At 36.9% G+C, this 19000-nt stretch overlaps 1 protein-coding gene and 1 long non-coding RNA gene across 3 annotated transcripts in view; one reads left to right on the top strand and one right to left on the bottom strand.

The window, feature by feature from the left end:
- Nucleotides 1-19000, top strand: part of SDK1 (sidekick cell adhesion molecule 1) — a 1320044-nt gene that overhangs the window by 1017961 nt on the left and 283083 nt on the right. The window contains 3 exon segments of the mRNA XM_007498416.3: nucleotides 13115-13230; nucleotides 14290-14482; nucleotides 18872-18970. Coding sequence (XP_007498478.2) covers nucleotides 13115-13230; nucleotides 14290-14482; nucleotides 18872-18970 — 408 coding nt within the window.
- The window catches only part of LOC103104022 (uncharacterized), an 84974-nt gene continuing 80449 nt past the window's right edge, over nucleotides 14476-19000 (bottom strand). For both annotated transcript variants that reach the window (XR_008913340.1, XR_008913339.1), the window contains exon 4: nucleotides 14476-18943. This is a non-coding gene — a long non-coding RNA (uncharacterized LOC103104022). The remainder of the gene's footprint in view (nucleotides 18944-19000) is intronic.

Raw genomic sequence — 19000 nt, 5'->3', positions numbered from 1 at the left:
CTCAAGTGGCAGCTAAATACTTATAGGTATCTGAACTTAACTTCTCAGTTCCCTAAGTTGCCAGTCTGAATTGATAAGGGAGTTTCCTCGGTAGGAGTCCTAATGCTAATAAAAAAGGTCAGATCCAGTTCTTTTCGCTATCCCCTTTCCTGTAAAAAGGAAATAGGATGTAGATTTGATTTTCCAGATAAGGAGAATGAGTCCCATGGCTTTGTCTCAGGTTTCAGGCCACACAGAAAATAAATAGCAAAGCCAAGATTTGGGCTCCCAAATGAGTCAACAATCATTCCTTGAGGGCCTAGTGTGTGCCAGGTCCTGCTAAGCATGGGGGATCCAAAGAATGGAAGAAATTGTCCTGGCCTTCAAGAAGCTCATAATCTAATGGGGGGAGAGGGGAAAAAGAATATGAAAACAACTCTGTACAAATAATATATATATATATATATATATATATATATATATATATACAGGATAAATATGAGATAATAACCAAGGGAAGGCACTAGTATTAAAGGGCAACTGGGAAAGGCTTCTTGCTGAAGGCAAGATTTTTAGCTGAACCTTTAGGGAAGCCATATACTTGTGTGCCATCTATTCCATATCCCTATGTATCCTCCATCAGTAAGTCAACCAGCATTTAAAATGGTTTTCTTTTATTTTTTTCATTATGTTTAGACATTTAGTGATTCAGACTCTCTCTTTTCTTCCTTCCCTCTCTGCCCCTTCCCTGAGGTGATAAATAAAAAGTCTGGCATAGATTATACCAGTGTTTTCTATAACACCTATTTTCCTATTTCCCATCCCATGACAAAAACACATATCACATATATAATTTTAAAAATCTCATGAAATAAGTAAAGAGAAAATGGTGCAGCATGTATTTATTAAGGACAACAATGTACCAAATAATCGTGCCCATTACTGGACAGGCAGAAAAAACTGACACAATCCAGGCCCTCAAAAGGTGTACATTCTAACTGAGGAAAGAACATACAAGAGAGATGAGGTAACCCTTAATAGAGAAGCACTAGCATCTGGAAGAATCAGGAAGGGCCTCCTGCAAAAGGTGATGCTGGAACTGAGTTATGAAAGAAAACAGATTCCAAGAGGTCTGTTAGTTAAGGAGGGAGTGTACATCAGGCAAGGGGAATGGCCAGTACAAAAACAAAGAGGCAGGAGATGAAGTATTATGTGTGAAGAACACAAAGAAAGCCAGTTAGCATATACATTAATGTACTGTTAATGCAACTGTAAATTGGTCCAGCCATTTTGGAAGTCAATTTGGAACTACACCCAAAAATTATCTAATTGTCCCTAACTTTTCTCTCGGTTAATCTACTGCGAGGGCTATACCTCAAAGAAATTGAAGAAAAAGATCAATATATTAACAAACATTTATAATAGCTCTTTTCATGGTATCTCCAAATTAGAAATTAAGAATGCATGTTATTGGGGAACAGCTACCCAAATTGTAGGGCAATGAGGTGGCACAGTGAATAAAGTGATTAAGTAGCATTCAGGAAGACACTTTAATGAGTTCAAATCTGTCCTCAGACATTTACCAGCTATGTGACCCTGGGCAAGTCACTTAACCCTGTTTGCCTCAGTTTTTTCAACTGTAAAATGAGCTGGAAAAGAAAATAGCAAATCACTCCACTATGTTTGCCAAGAAAACCCAAAAATGGGGTCACAAAGAGTCTGGCGTGACTGAAATAATTCAACAAGACAAATTGTGGTATATGAATGTGATGGACTACTTTTTTGCCCCAAGAATGATTAAATGGACAATTTTATAGTAAATTCTGAATACTTCTTCCAATGGATGCAAAACAAAATGATCAGAACTAGGAGAAAAATCTATATGATAACATTATAAAGAAAAACAAATCACATAGAAGTTAGAATTCTCATAAATGCAATGATAAACTATGAATCTAAAAGAATGAAAATGAAATACACCATTCACTTTCTGACAGAGGTGATGAACTTAAAATGATGAAAGATACATTTTCATATATGTCTAAGGTAGAAATTTGTTTCCCCAGCCCATAGCTATGTACTGAAGGCTATGTTTTGGAGGTTTGGGGTTGAGGGGTTTTTTTGGCTTAATTGAAATTTTAGTGGTAGCATAGAAAAAGGAACATGAATAAAAATGTTTGCTAATGTCAAAAAAGAAATTTTAAAGAAGAAAAGAACAATTTAGGGTAGGCTATAGAGTGCAAGGAGGGAGTAACATATAATAAAGTTGAAAAGGCAGGATAGGGCCAAGTCTCAGAGAATTTAAAATGTCAATGAAGTGATCTTAGAGATAAGAGGGAAGCCACTGGAATATATTGATTGGTGAAGGGATTGGGGAAATGATACATAAGACCGTGCCTTAGATAAAATCACCTTGGTCATTATGTGGGAGTTGGATTTGAGTAGGAAAAGACTAGAGATGTGAGAACAAGTAGGAAGCTACTACAGCAGTGCCTACAACAAATAATAAGGGCCTGAACTAAGAGAGTGACTGTATTATTGAAAGGAGGCATATTCAAGAGAGATGTAGAAGAGCTACGAATCACAATATTTGGCAATTAATCTAATATGTAGGGTAAGAATGAAGAGTCCCTTAAATAGACACTGCAGTTTTGAACTATGGATTGACTAGAAAGAAAATGGTGCCTTCAGCAGAAATAGGGAGGGTTTTGAGGGAAGTTCAGTTTTGGACTTATTGAATTTAAGGTACCTATAGGACATCCAATTCAGGAGGCCCAATCTAAAGAGTTTGTGATGGTGTTCAGGGGAGAGATTGGGCTGGATAAATAGACCTGGAAGTCATCTTCATAGAGTTGATCATTAAACACATGTTAACTAATAAGGTCACCAAGTGAGAGAGTATAGATAGAAAAGAGAGTAGGACCCTAGATGAACTTAAGTATATCCACAGTTAGTTTTTCAAGGACCTTGGTGATTAGTCATCCTTTCACTCATCTGGTTCACCTTATCCTTAACATTGACCTTCCCCCAAATATCTGCAAACATGCTCTGGTTTCCTCATTATTAAAATATGGGCAAGTAGGTAGTACAATAGATACAGTGACAGTTCTGGAGTTGGAAAGACCTGGATTCAAATCTGGTTTCACTCACTTCCTAGCAGTGTGACCTGGGGCAAGTCACTTAACCCTAATTGCCAAGCCCTTACTGCTCTTCTGTCTTAGAACTAATACTAAGACAGAAGGTAAGAGTTTTATTTAAAAAAAAAATAATCCCTCTACCTTTCTACACTTTTGCATTGCCATCCTATCTTTCTTCATTTCTTTGAGAAATTTCTTCTGAAAAATTATATGCTTTCAATACTTAATGTTTATTCACTCTTCATCTTTTAGAATCTAGTATCTCTCCATTCTATTTACTGATTTTTTGAAGGTCAGAAATATAAGTTCTGAGCATAGTTGTTGTAAAGTTAACATGAATTAAAGTGAAAGTAATACATTCTATTTTACTTTTGTCTGCCACATCATTGAGATTTGTCTTCAGACAATAAAAGGAAAAATAAATTATTTTCAAGAAGTACTTGAAAAACCCAGGATAGCAGAAAACACAGTAAGAGTGTACTTAGCAGTTTTAAGTAAGTTGAAATCTTTCAATCCATTAAGATTATATCCCAATATACATAAATAGTTTTAAAATTTGATTGAGGGAGTCAAATATGGCAACAGGGAAATCTTTTTTTTTATCCCAAACCAAAGACCTTCATTAATTTATAGAAGCTTAAAAGTAAACTAAAGAATAATTCTTTATAAGTATAAGCTATATAACAGTTGAATCTGAGATCTTGCTTTTCTCTTTTCCTTCTTTCTCCTCATCCCTTTCTCCTTTTCTCATCATTATTCTTCATGTTTTCATTCTTTTTTAAAGAATTAAATAATTAATTAAAATATTTTTCCATGGTTACATGATTCATGTTCTTTCCCTTCCCTCTTTCCTCCCCCATCCTGGAGCCGACAAGCAATCCCACTGGGTTATACATGTATCATTGGTCAAAACCTATTTCCAATATCACTAATATTTGTAATAAAGTGATCATCACAAGCCAAAATCCCCAATCGTATACCCAACAAACCATGTGGTCAGTCATAATAGCAAGGGAATCTTGAATCACTTTGAGAATCCTTTAAAATCAATTTTAAAATAATGCTTCAAAACAATGACTAGAGTTACAGAACCAACAAAGAGGCAGAGGAAAGCAGTTTTCCTGCAGGAAACAACTTGAAAGGTAACAGAGAAGGTCTGGTTTACTGGGGTGAGAGGGAAGCACAAACCACAGCAAGGTCATGCAGCCTGAAGCAAGGTTGCATCAAGAAATACTAGCTCAAGCTAATAGCAACACACACACACACACACACACACACACACACACACACACACACACACACATCCCGTATCTACTGTTCCATTTTCTGAACCTGGACCTAAGCCAACTTCCAGTCCCCAAGACCTTGCCTAAGCCAACAGCAGACCATCCCATGCTCACCCTGTGAAGTTCCAAGCACTAGTGCAAGCATACAATGAGGACACAAGCCTTGGTGGAAGGCAGTGCACAGTGTGCTTGGCCTTTGCAAGCCTAAAGAAAAGCCCAGAGCCCCTGTCCAAGCCTGCAGTCACCGACCATACCCTAGCACAATTCAATAAGCACTGTACCTACCTGATGTGAGCCCAAGGGGAGGCTCCAGAGTCCTTGCTCAAGCAGGTATTAAAGATTTGAACACCAGCACAAAATAGTCCACACAGTGACCCTGACCTGTGTAATCGCAGAGTGAGACCTGAAACCCCTGCCCAAGGCTGAGATTAGGCCCTGAACTCTAGCACAAGGGAGCTCACAGTGCTCTGAGTCCTAAAAGCCATGAATAGTCACAGGGTTGGGGAGACTGAATCAGCAGTGGGAGGTGGCTTTCAGAGCTCTTGGCCCACAAGCAATCATACCATCTTGGAAGAACTGAAATTTGCAGAAACCCAGAACTAGAGTTAAGGGTAGCAACAATGAAAAATTGAAGTTTAAAAGAGAGCCCGCTTCTACCCTGAGAACAGAGTTTACCTTTAAGATAAAAGCAAAACTCAAGAAAAATGATGGGAAAAGTGAGTAAACATCAAAACAACAACAACCACCAAACGATGGAAAATTATTATGGGAACAAAGGAGACAGTGCGATCAAAGAAACTACACACAAAACTTAAAAAGAAAAATGTGAATTGGTCTCAGGCACTGGAAGAGATCAAAAAGGATTTCAAAACACAATTAACAATGTTAAAGGAAAAATAGAGAAGAGAAATGAAAGCAGTACAAAGCATTTGGAAATTGGAAAAAAGAAAAAAGTTCAAAAACTCAGGAAAGAAAATCATTTTTTAAAACTTAGAATTGGGCAACTAGAAGCTAATGACTTAATGAGATGTCAGTAGACAACAAAACAAAATTAAAAGAAATAGAAGAAAACATAAAATATCTCATTGAAAAACAACTGATTGGAAAATAGATTCAGGAGAGACAATTTTAAAACTATTGGACTACTTAAAAGCCATGAATTAAAAAAAAAAGAACAGCCTAGACATTGTATTACAAGAAATTATCAAAGAAAATTGCTCTGATATTCTTGAACAATAGAGTAAAATAGAAATTTAAAGAATTTGCCCATCACTTCCTGAATTAAATCCTGAAATGACAACTTACAGGAATATTATAGCCAAAATCAAAAACTCTCAGACTAAGAAGAAAATACTTCAAGCAGTTAGAAGAAAACAATTCAAATATTGTAGAGCCACTGTCAAGATTACATAGGACTTAGCAGCTGCCACATGAAAAGACTAAAAGGCTTAGAATATGATATTCTGGAAGGCAAATAAACTTGGTTTACAACCCAGAATCACCTACTCAGAAAAACTGAGTATATTCTTTCAAGGGGAAAAAGTCATTTAATAAGTAGAAGATTTCCAAGCATATCTGATGAGAATATCAGACCTAAACAGAAAATTTGATGTTCAAATACAAGACTCAAGAAAAGCATGAAAAGATAAATAAGAAAGAGAAAATTTAAGAGATTCAATAAGGTCAGACTCTATATTCCTACATGGAAACATGATATTTGTAACTCTTAAAATTTTCATCATCATTACAGTAGTTAGAAGGCATATACATAGTTAGAGGTGTGGGAATAAGCTGATTAGGATAATATGATGTGCAAAAATAAAATCAAAGACTGAAAAAGAGGATTGAACAGAGAGACATGGGAAGGGGTAGGTGGTATAGGATAAATTATCTCACCTAAAGTGGCACAAAAAGTTTATTATGGTGGAGGGGAGAATAAGGATGGCTACAGCTTATACCTTACTCTCATTGGAATTGACTCAGGGAGGGAATAACAACCATACTCATTTGGATGTAGAATCCTATCTTACCTAATCAAGACAAGGGGCGGGGGGGGGGGGGGAGATAATAGAAGGGATAGGGAAATGGGGCATGTTGATTAAAATCAAATTGTGAGGATGGACAGAGTGAAAGGAGAAAGAAAGATCAGGATCAAAAGAGTAAGATGGAGGGGAATATATAGTTGGTAAGCATAACTTTGAATGGGATGAATTCACGCATAAAACAAAATTACATAGCAGAGTTTATTAAAAACCAGAATCCTATGAAATGTTGTTTATAAGAAACACATTTGAGGTAGGGAAACATACAGACTAAAGATAAGGAGCTGGGAAGAATTCACTGTACTTCAGCTAAAGTAAGATTTGATTGTGATGTACTGCGGGTAATTTTTCAGAAACTGAGAAGAGTGGAGAAGTCATCTTAGAACTAGATATTGGTTAAGGTTCATATTTTTCGTAAAGAGAAAAAGAATCAATGCTAAAAACTACAGAATAATAAACCTGAGGTCAGTAGCCACAAATATACAAATTAATGAGTCATGATAGTATTGATAACTAAGAACCTGGAAACTATTATAGGTTCACTAAGAATAAGAGAGTTCAAACTAACCTCACTTCCTTTACTGAGTTACCAAATTGATCAATCAGGGTAATATATCAGACATATTTTAGCAAGATATTTGATAGTCTTTCATGAAATGTTTTGTGGATAAGCCAAAGAAATGTCAGTAGGATGACAGTGCAGTTAAATTTTATAAATGAATTTTGTAAGTTGTTGAACATTTGCACTGAATGTTTAATAGGTCATTTTAAAGTGTGCTTACATTGGCATATAATAGCATTTTACTGTTAACTCTGTCCTAAGAGGCAACTAATGGCTCTGTGGAATCAGAAATATTTGAGTTCAAATCTAGCCTTTATGTGCCCTTCAGCAAGTCACTTAACCTTTGTTTGCCTCAGTTACCTCAACAGTAAAATGAGAATAATAATACCACATACATCCTAGACTGGTCATGAGGCTTGAATGGGATAATTTTTTTAAATGATTTAAAAGAGGACATTATAACTTTTGACAAATTTTGGAGATAACACAAAACTAAACATGTGACATATACCTGAGGGTCATTTTTAAAAATCACAAATTGCATATCAGTTAGTAGCTTGAGATAGCTGTTGAACTCTCATCAATTTCCAGTTGCATTAAAAGAATAGTTTCCAGTTTGAGGAAGTTAACAGTCCCACTGTACTTGGTGACAGTCCAGCCATATTGGGAGAATTGTGCCCAGGATTAGGCTTTATCCTTTAAGAAAGATATTAACAAATTAAAGTGTTCAAAAGAGGCTAAACTGAGTAGTGAGGAAAACTAGAAATTTTTACATGATGAACAGCTAAGAAATGAGGATATTTGTCTGATAGAGAAGCAGGCAAATAAATGACAGTTATCTTTACCTATTGCAAGGACTGCTTTGTAAAGCAGGAACAAAGTGACTCCTTTCTCTTCTTTGTTTTACCCAATATAATTCATGGATGGAAATTATAGTGAAGCAGGTTTGGGCTGATTTAGGAGACCTTCTAAAATCTGAAAGCAGGGAGATTTTAATTTTTGTATTTGTATCCCCAGCCCTAGCATAGTGCTCAGTAAATGTTTCTTAATTAACTGATTGATTAGAGTTATCCCATACTTTGCTATAAAAAATAATAAATAATAGTGACTGCAATTCTGTCCTCAGGCTTGAACATCAAGACCATTCGAGCATAGTAAAACTTGTTACAAGTTACAATAAAAACATCATCTGCAATGGGGATAAACTAGAAGCCTTCCCAATAAGATCAGGAGTGAAACAAGGATGCCCATTACCACCTCTATTATTTAACATTGTACTAGAAACACTAGCAATAGCAATTAGAGAAGAAAAAGAAATTGAAGGCATTAAAATAGGTAATGAGGAGACCAAGTTATCAATCTTTGTAGATGATATGATGGTCTACTTAAAGAATCCTAAAGAATCCTAGAGAAAAAAGCTAATCGAAATAATCAACAACTTTAGCAAAGTTGCAGGATACAAAATAAACCCGCATAAGTCATCAGCATTTCTATATATCTCCAACCCATCTCAGCAGCAAGAATTGGAAAGAGAAATTCCATTTAAAATCACCCTAGACAATATAAAATACTTAGGAATCTATCTGCCAAGACAAACACAGGAACTGTATAAACACAACTACAAAGCACTCTCCACAGAATTAAAACTAGATCTAAACAATTAGAAAAACATTAACTGCTCATGGGTAGGATGAGCTAACATAATACAAATGACAATCCTACCCACATTAATTTACTTATTTAGTGCCATACCCATTGAGCTACCAAAAAACTTTTTTACTGAATGAGAAAAAACCATAACAAAGTTCATTTGGAAGAACAAGAGATCAAGGATATCTAGGGAAATCATGAAAAAAAGTTAGTTAGAGGAGCATGGGCTTTGAATCCTAGCACTTAATTACTACTTGAATAGCTTTTGGAAAATCCTATAACTTCTCTAGGCCTCAGTTTCCTCAGCAATAACATAAGGTATTTGAATTACATAGTATTTTTTTTTTAAAACCCTTACCTTCCGTCTTGGAGTCAATACTGTGTATTGGCTCCAAGGCAGAAGAGTGGTAAGGGCTAGGTAATGGGGGTTAAGTGACTTGCCCAGGGTCACACAGTTAGGAAGTGGCTGAGGCCAGATTTGAACCTAGGACCTCCCATCTCTAGGCCTGACTCTCAATTCACTGAGCTACCCAGCTGCCCCCAGAATTACATAGTATTACTATCCCTTCCAAATAGAAATCCTCTGATCCTTTTCTTTCATATTTTTACCCAAATTCAGTCCTTCATCTATATGAAAATAAAATTGCTATAAATTTGTGTAGTATGAATATTACTAGGTCTATATATTATTTTATCTTAGCATTTTTTCCCATGAGGAAAAAATTTCTTAGTTATCCCTAGGAGGCTTATAAGCTTTTGAAACTTTTAAAAACCATAAAAGAATTTTCCTAAATTCCCTAAACTAAAACTAAGGATCATGCTAGATAATACAGCTTCCAAGTAGAAGAGGCCTTAAAGATTATGCAAATTAATCCCTTTATTTTATTGATATGAAATTGAGCTCCAGAAGGGGAAAGTGAATTACCCTAAGGTCACAAAGTTAGTCAGTCATCGAGATGGGACTGGTACCCAGGTATCTGAATTTGTAACCCTATTATGTTTTTCTATTTTTTAATGTCCATGTGATGAAAAAAATTATCTAATTTACAAGTAATTAATTTGCACATTTTAATGGGAAAGCCAAAGGGCTGTGCATTTGTTAGAGATTGTCCTTTTTTTCCCCAAGAAATAACTTTTTTTTTTAACATAGATTAGATAACCTCTTGAAAGTTAAACATTGACTCGGGAAGTTTTCTCTTTGGTCATCTAAACCAAGAAGTTTTATGGCATTCAGATAAAATCAAGGCATGGATTTTCTAGTAAGAAAGCAAGTTTTAAATAGTAGAAATATAGGGAACATCAGAACATGTTGTAACCCCTAAGGCAAAGCCAGCAGCATCAAGAAGTTGAGTAAACATAGCCCCCATTCAAAGAATAGTGTGTCCACATGTGTCTTGAATCTAGAAAAGACTGAAATTCTTCTGATAGTCACAAAGGCAAATCCATACTTTATGTAGGTAATACTCATATTCAACAAATAATATCCATTTATTAGATCTGAAAACTTTTCCCCAGTGGAGAGAGGGGATGTGGGGAAAGAGATAAAGAATGGGAAATTCTTGCTATTGAATATTGCTTTGGGGGCAGCTAGATGGTGCAATGGATAGAGCACTAGATCTGGAATCAGAAAGACTCTTCTTCCTGAGTTCAAATGTGGCCTCAGATTCTGCCTCAATTCCTCTTCTGTAAAATAAGCTGAAGGAGATAGAAAACTACCCCAGTTTTAAAAAAAAATTTTTTAAGTGTGTGTGTGTTGCTTTGGAGAATTTAAGGGTTTTATTTTTGTTGTTTTTAGTTAAATGAGGTAGTCTAGAGAGTCAGCCTTAGAGCAGGAAAGCCTGGTTTCAAGTTCTACCTGTGATTCATACTAGCTATGTGGCAATGGAGAAGGTCCTTTCCCTTTCAGTCAGCTGTCTTAAGAGTATAAATTACTGGTTCCTGTGGGCATTAGTGGAAGGAGTTTGCATACCAGGAGTTCCTTACACAGATAAAATCACAGATATGGACTGAAAAAATATATACCTATTTAAAAGTTAACAATGGACATCCAATTAAACTTGCTTCATAACTATTTACATTTAAATTAACTTCAGATTATAAAGTAGTATAACAATTTTGTATTCATTTCCTCTAAACTCCCCTTAAAGTGCTTCATTTGTTCAGTCATTCTCTTGTACTTTTCCTATTATATTTTCATAATCAGTAAGTCCATTCTTCCACTTTGGCCATTTTTAAATTTGCATTATTCCCAAAAGAGATTTCCAGATTTTCTTATACTCTTCATACCTGTCACATAACTTCTTTTTTTCATTCCTATATCTATAAAATGAAGACAATAACACCTACATCATGATGCTCAGATGAAACAACAGATATAAAGCACTTTCCTCTTTTCCAACACTTTCCACTTAAAGGTCTTATATAATATGAATCATTATTATTATAAGCCTTAACATTATAGAATCTAAATATGTGAATGTGTAACATTTTAACTGTTCAGCACTCAGTTTCTTTCCAGTATTTTGCAAGATAACGATTATCTTAGAATACATAGTTTTCTGTTGTTGTTTTTGATAATACTGTCAGGATAAGTTCCCATCAATAGAATTTCTGGACTTTAGATTTTTATTTTTTTATCACTAGCTTATTATTATTATGTTTTCCAAGGGTATGCTCAGTGCTTTGGAAAAGAAAAATGTTGTCCCTTGTCATAAGAATTGATACAGCATCTATCGGGTTTAGGCTATATCGAATTTAAGACTGAGAACACATTTGGTATTGTGGTGAGGGAATTATCTAGTGCAAATTGATTTTTTAAGCCTTAAAAAGACAGAAAAGAGCATAGCATTTCTTACCTTCTAAGACTACTAAAAGGCCTGAAGTTTGGGATATGGAGTGAAAGGCCAACACTTTAAATGCTAATCATCATGGGGAGTAAATGTCCTAGTGTTCCCTTATTCTGAACCAGCTGGAGTCTGCAGCTTTGATGTCAATCGTTTATTTTATGTAGCCTACTTTAAAGCATAGCTCTCTGCCCACCTGGGTAGAGAATTTATCAGTTCCATTTCTAGGAAGCCATAGAATTCTAGATAGCCCCATCTTTTTTTTTGCATAAGTTTTCACCTATGGGGCAAAATTATGTTTATTTGTGAGTAGGTATCATCAATTAACATGATTTATTATCATTGGTTCAATATTGTAACAAAGAACAAAGCCTTCAGAAGTCCAGTCCCTAATGTAAAAGAACTTGGATATTCAATGATGGCTTTGAACTTTTTTTTTCTTTTTGGGAGCTCAGCAAAAGAAGGTTCACTAATTACAAGGTAACCTTTGGGTGGATGCCATCCAGTTGTAGGGATGAGTTGGGCAGGGCTTCTAGGAAAAGAATTCTAGAGATAGTGAATTTTTTTTTTAATAACAGATGGTTACTTTTCAGTAGACATCTTTGGCCATGGTCTTTATCTCATGTGCCAGGAGAGAGTCTCTTGAGAAGAAGGATCTATGGCAGGGAATCCCTTCTTTTCTCCCTTGCCCTGAAACCCTTGGAACTTTTGTTGTCCTTTTTTCTGGTTCTTAGAAAGTTAAGTGCCTTATATTCATATCCTGAGGGGACTGAGGAGGCTAAAGGCTGGTGGACAGAAGACAATCTAAAAATGACTAACCTAAATTAGTGATGCATAGGATCTGTGAAACTTTGAATGTGATTTAAAAGTAGCCATGAAATTATAGCTAATAAGATATCTATGTGTATAACCATACCAATTTGATATTATGGAAAGAATACTGGTTTTGGAGTCAAAACATCTGGGTTCAAACTCAACAATCTCTTTCTATATCTGTGACCTTGGGCAAGTCTCATAATTAGTTTATTTCTTTGTAAAATGATGATTTTGGACTAGATGCTCTTAGATGTCCCTCCCATCTCCATATCTATGACTGTATGATCTGTGGACCTTGGCTAACTAACTTAATGTGTGTAGTCTTTAATTTCCTTCTCTGTAAAATAACAAGATAGAACTAGGATTCCTTCTCATTCTAAATCTATGATTCTCTTTTTAGCTTTTTTTTTTACACATAGAATATTTAGTTTATAAATGGCCATTGTCCAACCAAAAGCATTTCTTAAGTGAACCTTAGTTTTGGCTAATGGAGAGCAGAAAACAAAACAAAACAACACTGACTTGCTATCTAGCTTCTACAAAAGGTTCACCTATCAAAGAAGAAGAAGACCCATCCCACTTTCCATCCTATATATTAAGGGAAACTCCAACAGAAAATGATATATAACCCAATTACCTTTCTCTTGAATGCCACTGTCAGCTTCCAAAAACATAAATCATGGTTTCCTTTTCTCAGTGCTGTGACTTCCTGTGAATCATGAATGGCAGTTCAGAGTTTCTATTTCATCTCTCTTCCTTATTTTCCTTTTCACCATTTGCAATGGCTGCCTTGGAACAGTCCCCACAGCTCCCCCACAGAATGTGCAAACAGAAGCTCTGAACTCCACAACTATCCAGTTCCTGTGGAATCCTCCTCCCCAGCAGTTCATTAATGGCATCAACCAGGGATACAAGGTAATCCATGGCTGTGGTTGGAAGAAAAGGTCTGTTTGATTGTCTTGAAATGAAATAATTATAATGCATGAATAAAAGATATTCACTAAGTACTTTCTATGTGCCAGGCAGTGTGCTAAACACTGAGAATACAAATAAGTTCCTGGAGGAGCTTACATTCTAATGCAAAGTTGGCAGCTGGCTCAGATAGAGCCTTATCAGAAGAATTCACCACATGTACAGGATTGCTTTTCTCTATTTAGGAATTTTATTTTATAATTCTGAGAGGTGATCCAGGAGATTGGGGAGATCACTGGCCCCAAAGACAGGAGATCTGGAACTCAATCCTGCCTCCAACACTTACTGGCTAAATGACCTTGAGCAAGTCATTTAAACATCCTAAGCTTTAGTTCCCTCATCTGTAAAGTGAGGGATTTGAACTAGGAGGCTTCTGGGATCCCTTCTACTTCTAAAGTTACTGTATAATCCTATTTACCCTATTCATTAAATTCAAAAAGAGATTATATCAGAAAAAATTATTACTTTCCAATGGATGAACAACTAGGACTGGTCAATCATATGGCATGCCAACCTGATGGGTGTAGATCCTCTCAGATCAAATGACTGATCAGAAGTCTGCCTGGCGAACTCACAATTAGGGAGTGGGGTGTTCTTAAGAGTTATTTCTGCTAAGCAGTGATAACATAATGAATTCATACCTCTCTTCTCTCTAGGGATATTTCTGTCTAAAGTGGCAAGGCCAGTTGTCTAGAATCAGAACACTCCTTATTCGGTATTGCAGAAACACTGACAATTTCTCCCCCTCCAGCTCTAGCTTCATCTTTCTCACTAGACATCCATTTATTGCAGGATTCTGTTATTACAGCATCATTTACTTTGTGTCTTTTGCTAGGTCATGGTTTCCAAAATAAAACCACCAGCTCTCCAGTAAGATTGAGAATCACCTTAATCTTGACATCTATACGAATCTGTGTATCTCTCCATGTTTCTCAAATGTTTGCTAAGTCAACTGAAAATGATGAGATGTAGCTTTAAAACCCTTATTAATTATTCTCTCAGCTTCTTGCATGGCCAGTGGATGTTCCAGAGGCTCTGATTACTGTCACCATTGCTCCCGATTTCCATGGTATCCACCATGGATTTATAACTAACTTGAAGAAATTCACTGCCTACTACACATCAGTTCTGTGCTTCACCACACCAGGGGATGGCCCTCGGAGCCCACCCCACCTCATCTGGACTCATGAAGACAGTGAGTATATGGCTAACAGCCACCAATCAAACATCACACCCACACATGCACACACAATATGTTGCTTCATTGTGTATACAGTCAGCTATATATGTGTGTATATATAAACATATAATTTTGTATAAAATCAGCTATATACATGCATGTATACACATGTTTGTTATATATGTACATATATGTATTTATAGCCAACTCTGTACAAAAATGAAGCAACATATTATGGGGGATTCACAAAATGAAAAGATAATCTTTTTAGAATTGTTAATTATATGCTTAATTAGAAAGACATGACAGGGGGCAGCTGGGTAGCTCAGTAGATTGAGAGCCAGGCCTAGAGACGGGAGGATCTGGCCTCAGACACTTCCCAGATGTGTGACCTTGGGCAAGTCACTTGACCCCTATTGCCTAGCCCTTGGAGCCAATACACAGTATTGACAGTATTGACTCCAAGATGGAAGGTAAGGGTTCAAAAAAAAAAAAAGAAAGAAAGAAAGACATGACATGACATACCCAGAAAAAGATACTTGGCAGTAGAAGACACTTAGTGTACATACAATTACAAATACTTAATTTTGCAAAACAATGATATGGAATTAGTCATAATGTTAAAACTGGAAGAAACCTTTGAGGACATTTGGTCCAACCTTTCCTCCTATTTAATAGATCAAAAAATAAGCCTAGAGGGGAGCAAAGACTTCTCCAAGGTGACACAGTCAGTGATAAAACCAAGAGGAGAATTTACATTTCCTGACTCTTAGTCCAGAGCCCAATGTGGGTGAGGTCCCCAAAGATTAAGGTTGCTCATGGGAAAATAATGAAAAAAATGAATATGTCCCTTCCATCAAGTCCTTCTGATCTGCTTAGTTGTGTGTGTGTGTGTGTGTGTGTGTGTGTGTGGGTGTGTGTGTGGGTGTGTGGGTGTGTATGTGTGTGCACAGGAGAGAGAGAAAGAGGGAAAGAGAGAGAGAATATAAATGTGAATGGAACTTCTCTTTTTAAATTGACCCAGATATCCCATGCCCTCCCTTTTACCTCAAGGAGAGAACAATGAGACCACCCAGTCTCTCTTGTATTTCAAAGTGACAAGCCAAGAGGCTGACCCAGCATATAGCAGAGCGGGCAGTCTCACCTGTTTGAACTCATTTCCTTAATATCCTTTCCTTGAAATGGCTATCTCTTTTTAACTTACTGTTAATATTATCTAGTATTATTTTGATCAACAGAGATGTATTTGACTATATCAGCAGTTATTCACAAGGATTTTATGAACTTAATCCTCAAAACTCTACAAACCTAGCTGATTTCATAACCATAAGGTGTAAATCATGTATAACGATGAGATGTAAAAAAGAAACAACAAATAACACTCTGTCCACTTATCTTTCGAGTGAAAAAGAATCCAATTCCGTTATTTATCTATAGCAGTCATCTCAAAAAGGTGCTAGAGAGGAAGAAGTATCCTGCTTTTCTTCCCGCTGATGAGTGAATACACTGGCCTTCATCTTGGAAGGCCGCAGGGTAGCTTATTTCCAGGCTTGTCTACCCAGCTTTTTTCCCTGTCTTTTTTCTCTATTTGAATGTTTTTCACTATTTTGCTTACTTAAAAAGGAGCCAGTCTCTTGAGAGCTTCTCCTTAGATCAGCAAACACATAGAAAATCATACATAGAGCTTATGTGGATATTGTAGTTTACTGTTCACAGGACACATTAACGTACTGAAAAATGGCAAAGGGAGAGTCTCTTCAATTTAAAGAGGAAATCATCCTGACTAAATCCAGTTACCTAGGCAGGTTTTTCTCCCTCTTCACCTTGTCTCTTTTCTTTTTTTTCTTTTTCTTTTTTTTTTAAACACTAATAGGAACACATCCATGAAGCTTTGTTGCCAGGAAATAGAAAATCAAATCTGATTTAACCTATAGTAAATGAGTAGGAAGAACCTTCCCTGGGAATTTTTAAAACTCTAGGAATTATTTCAGTGTTTTAGATTTTCTCAACTAAGCAAGCTTGGATATTCAGTCTCACATTCACTATAGGTAGAGCCTAGCAAATGTTATATACAAATTAATGAAACATACAGTTGAGGTCTATATTGAAAACACTTTCCTTAAAAGAAAGGAAAAAAATACTCCTTGCAATTCACCCTATTATAGTTAGCTAGCCTAGTGGCATGCTTTCTTTTTTCAAGGTTCAAATGGAATGAGAACTCAGGGCGAGGGAAGAAGCATAGAGGAAACACAATATAAATTTTCAATCCAGACATTGCCAACTGGTTTCAACAGAGCTGGAGGATAACATATTTGGGCAGCAATCCAGGTAGCAGGGGCACAGAGAATATAAAGTGAGCAAAAAGCTCTCTTTCCTAGCTCATCGATTGAAGAAAGAATGAGTTGGATCCAACACCAGTCAAAATGTGTCTCTGGAAGATCAAAATTGGGGGAGGATGATATAGTCTTGACAGCCATTCTATTTTGCCATCCTCTACCCTAGGAAGCTAAAGCTTGTTAGATTGTTTGAGCTTACCCATAAAAACCTTTTGAAAAGTTCACCCTGACATGTGTATTTTCAGAATCAATTGCCAATTTTTATTTTAATTAGATGTAGTTATTTGAATACCAATTGGAAAACTGGTCTTGTATTCATTTAAAAAACCTACATTTTCTCCCACTTTATCTCTTGCCTTCCTACCTTTCCTTATTCCTTTTACCACCTTCTCCGTCTCCTTGTTGCCTATCTTTGTTTCTGAGCTCACCCCCTCATTTCATCTCAGAAATTCCTTTGAAAAGAAGATGACAGTGTCAAGGTGGGAATGAGGCTGTGAGAAATAACAGAGAGGAAAACAAATCTAGTCTGGCCATACCTTTTCTCATGAACCTGGACATTTCTATTCCCATGTTTCTGTTATAAATTTACGTAGAAAGAAAAAGATATTATTTTATTTTGGTTTTGTTATTTTTAATAAACAACAATAAGTGAGTTCCCCTCACTGCCTATCAGGGAAATATAGCAAAGCTAGAAATTTAACTTTTTGAGAAAGGAGACATTGGCATATATATGTTGCCTCCATTGAAGGCTGTGGAACACTGGCCAAAACTGTTTTTCTTTTAAATACAATACAATGCCCATCTTACTGGATGTTTGTTTCTTTGATGCTGAAAATCATTCTCTTTGAATAAACTTCAGGATCAGTGATTGGACATTTCTTTTTCATGGGGCTACTTTTTTCCAGATTCTTTCAGAGTGGTCTCTTCCTCTATGCATCAGGGTACTGGTTAGAGTGGAGACAACAGAGAAGCCAGAAAAAAAGGAATAGGAATGTAGACATGGAAGGAAGGGTATACCACTCCCCTCCCCTCTTTTGTCTAGGCCCCGTCATGCCATGTTGCTACTCATTACACTCAGTGCCAATCATGCAGCTCCTTGGCATGGCATCCTCTCCCTTACTGCTTCACGGACATTTGAACCTCTCCCTGCAGCCTCCCATTAGGCTTAGCCCATCGGTTGCCCTTTTCTCCTCTCCTTTGCAGCTCTATCTCCAAAAGCTCAATTCTTGTTTCTGTCATCCCTCCTCCTCCTTCCTTCACTGAAAACATTCTTGTCTTGTACTCTGTACCCTCAAGCAGCCTGCTTCCTGGGTGCCTTCCAGGGTGACAGCCACCCTAATGTAATGAAGGACAGAAAGAGCAGCAAGTACAATACCTGCTCACCCTATTATCTAACCCTTTTTATCTAGAAAGCAGTATGAAAGCACTTTGATAGAATGTCAAATTTTTGGAGGGCCAGGACAAGCTTCCTGTGTAGTACCTGATGCGAAGGAGTCCAGGACTCAAGCCAGAAGCCCAGGGTTCAAAGTTCTGCTCTGTCTCTTACTAGCTTTGCAACCTTGACCAAGTCACTGCATAGGCCTCAGTTTCCTACTCTATAAATGGGAGGATTGGACTGCATACTCTCTAAGCTCTCTACTAGTTCTGATGTTCTGTGAGATCAGTGAAGACTTTCTTGATGGTGGTTGACCAGCCCTCTTGCACTTCCTCACCTTCTGAAGATGTAAGAACGGATGGTGGGGGGAAACAGCAGAAGTGATTGTTCTAATTAGATTAGATCAAGGGGAGAGATGGAGTACAAGGTGTGTGTAAATTTCCCGCTGCCAGTCTCTTTAGTTCTCTGCACAGCTGGGACGAAGCCTGGATGAAATAATTTATGTGATAATAGCCAGAGTACCTCTTAACACCTTGAATTCCCTTCCCCTCCTGCTGCTCTTACTGACGTTTCCCGCAGCTTTCTCTTGGCCCTGAATCACCATTTTGATTCCCCGGCCTTAACCCTGCCCTGCAAATCTGATCAAAAGGAAATGGGGCTCCCTGTTAACAGATTTCCTCTTCTGATTGCCAGAGCCTGGAGCCGTGGGACACCTGAGCTTCACTGAGATTCTGGACACGTCTCTCAAGGTCAGCTGGCAGGAACCTGTGGAGAAAAATGGCATTATTATAGGCAAGTATCACATTTCTCCCTTTTCAAATT

The sequence above is a fragment of the Monodelphis domestica genome, chromosome 7 (genome assembly GCF_027887165.1).
Source record: "Monodelphis domestica isolate mMonDom1 chromosome 7, mMonDom1.pri, whole genome shotgun sequence".
In the NCBI taxonomy this organism is placed as follows: Eukaryota; Metazoa; Chordata; class Mammalia; order Didelphimorphia; family Didelphidae; genus Monodelphis; species Monodelphis domestica.
Note: the sequence above shows the minus strand (reverse complement) of the source record. Positions and strands in the feature narration are given on the sequence as shown.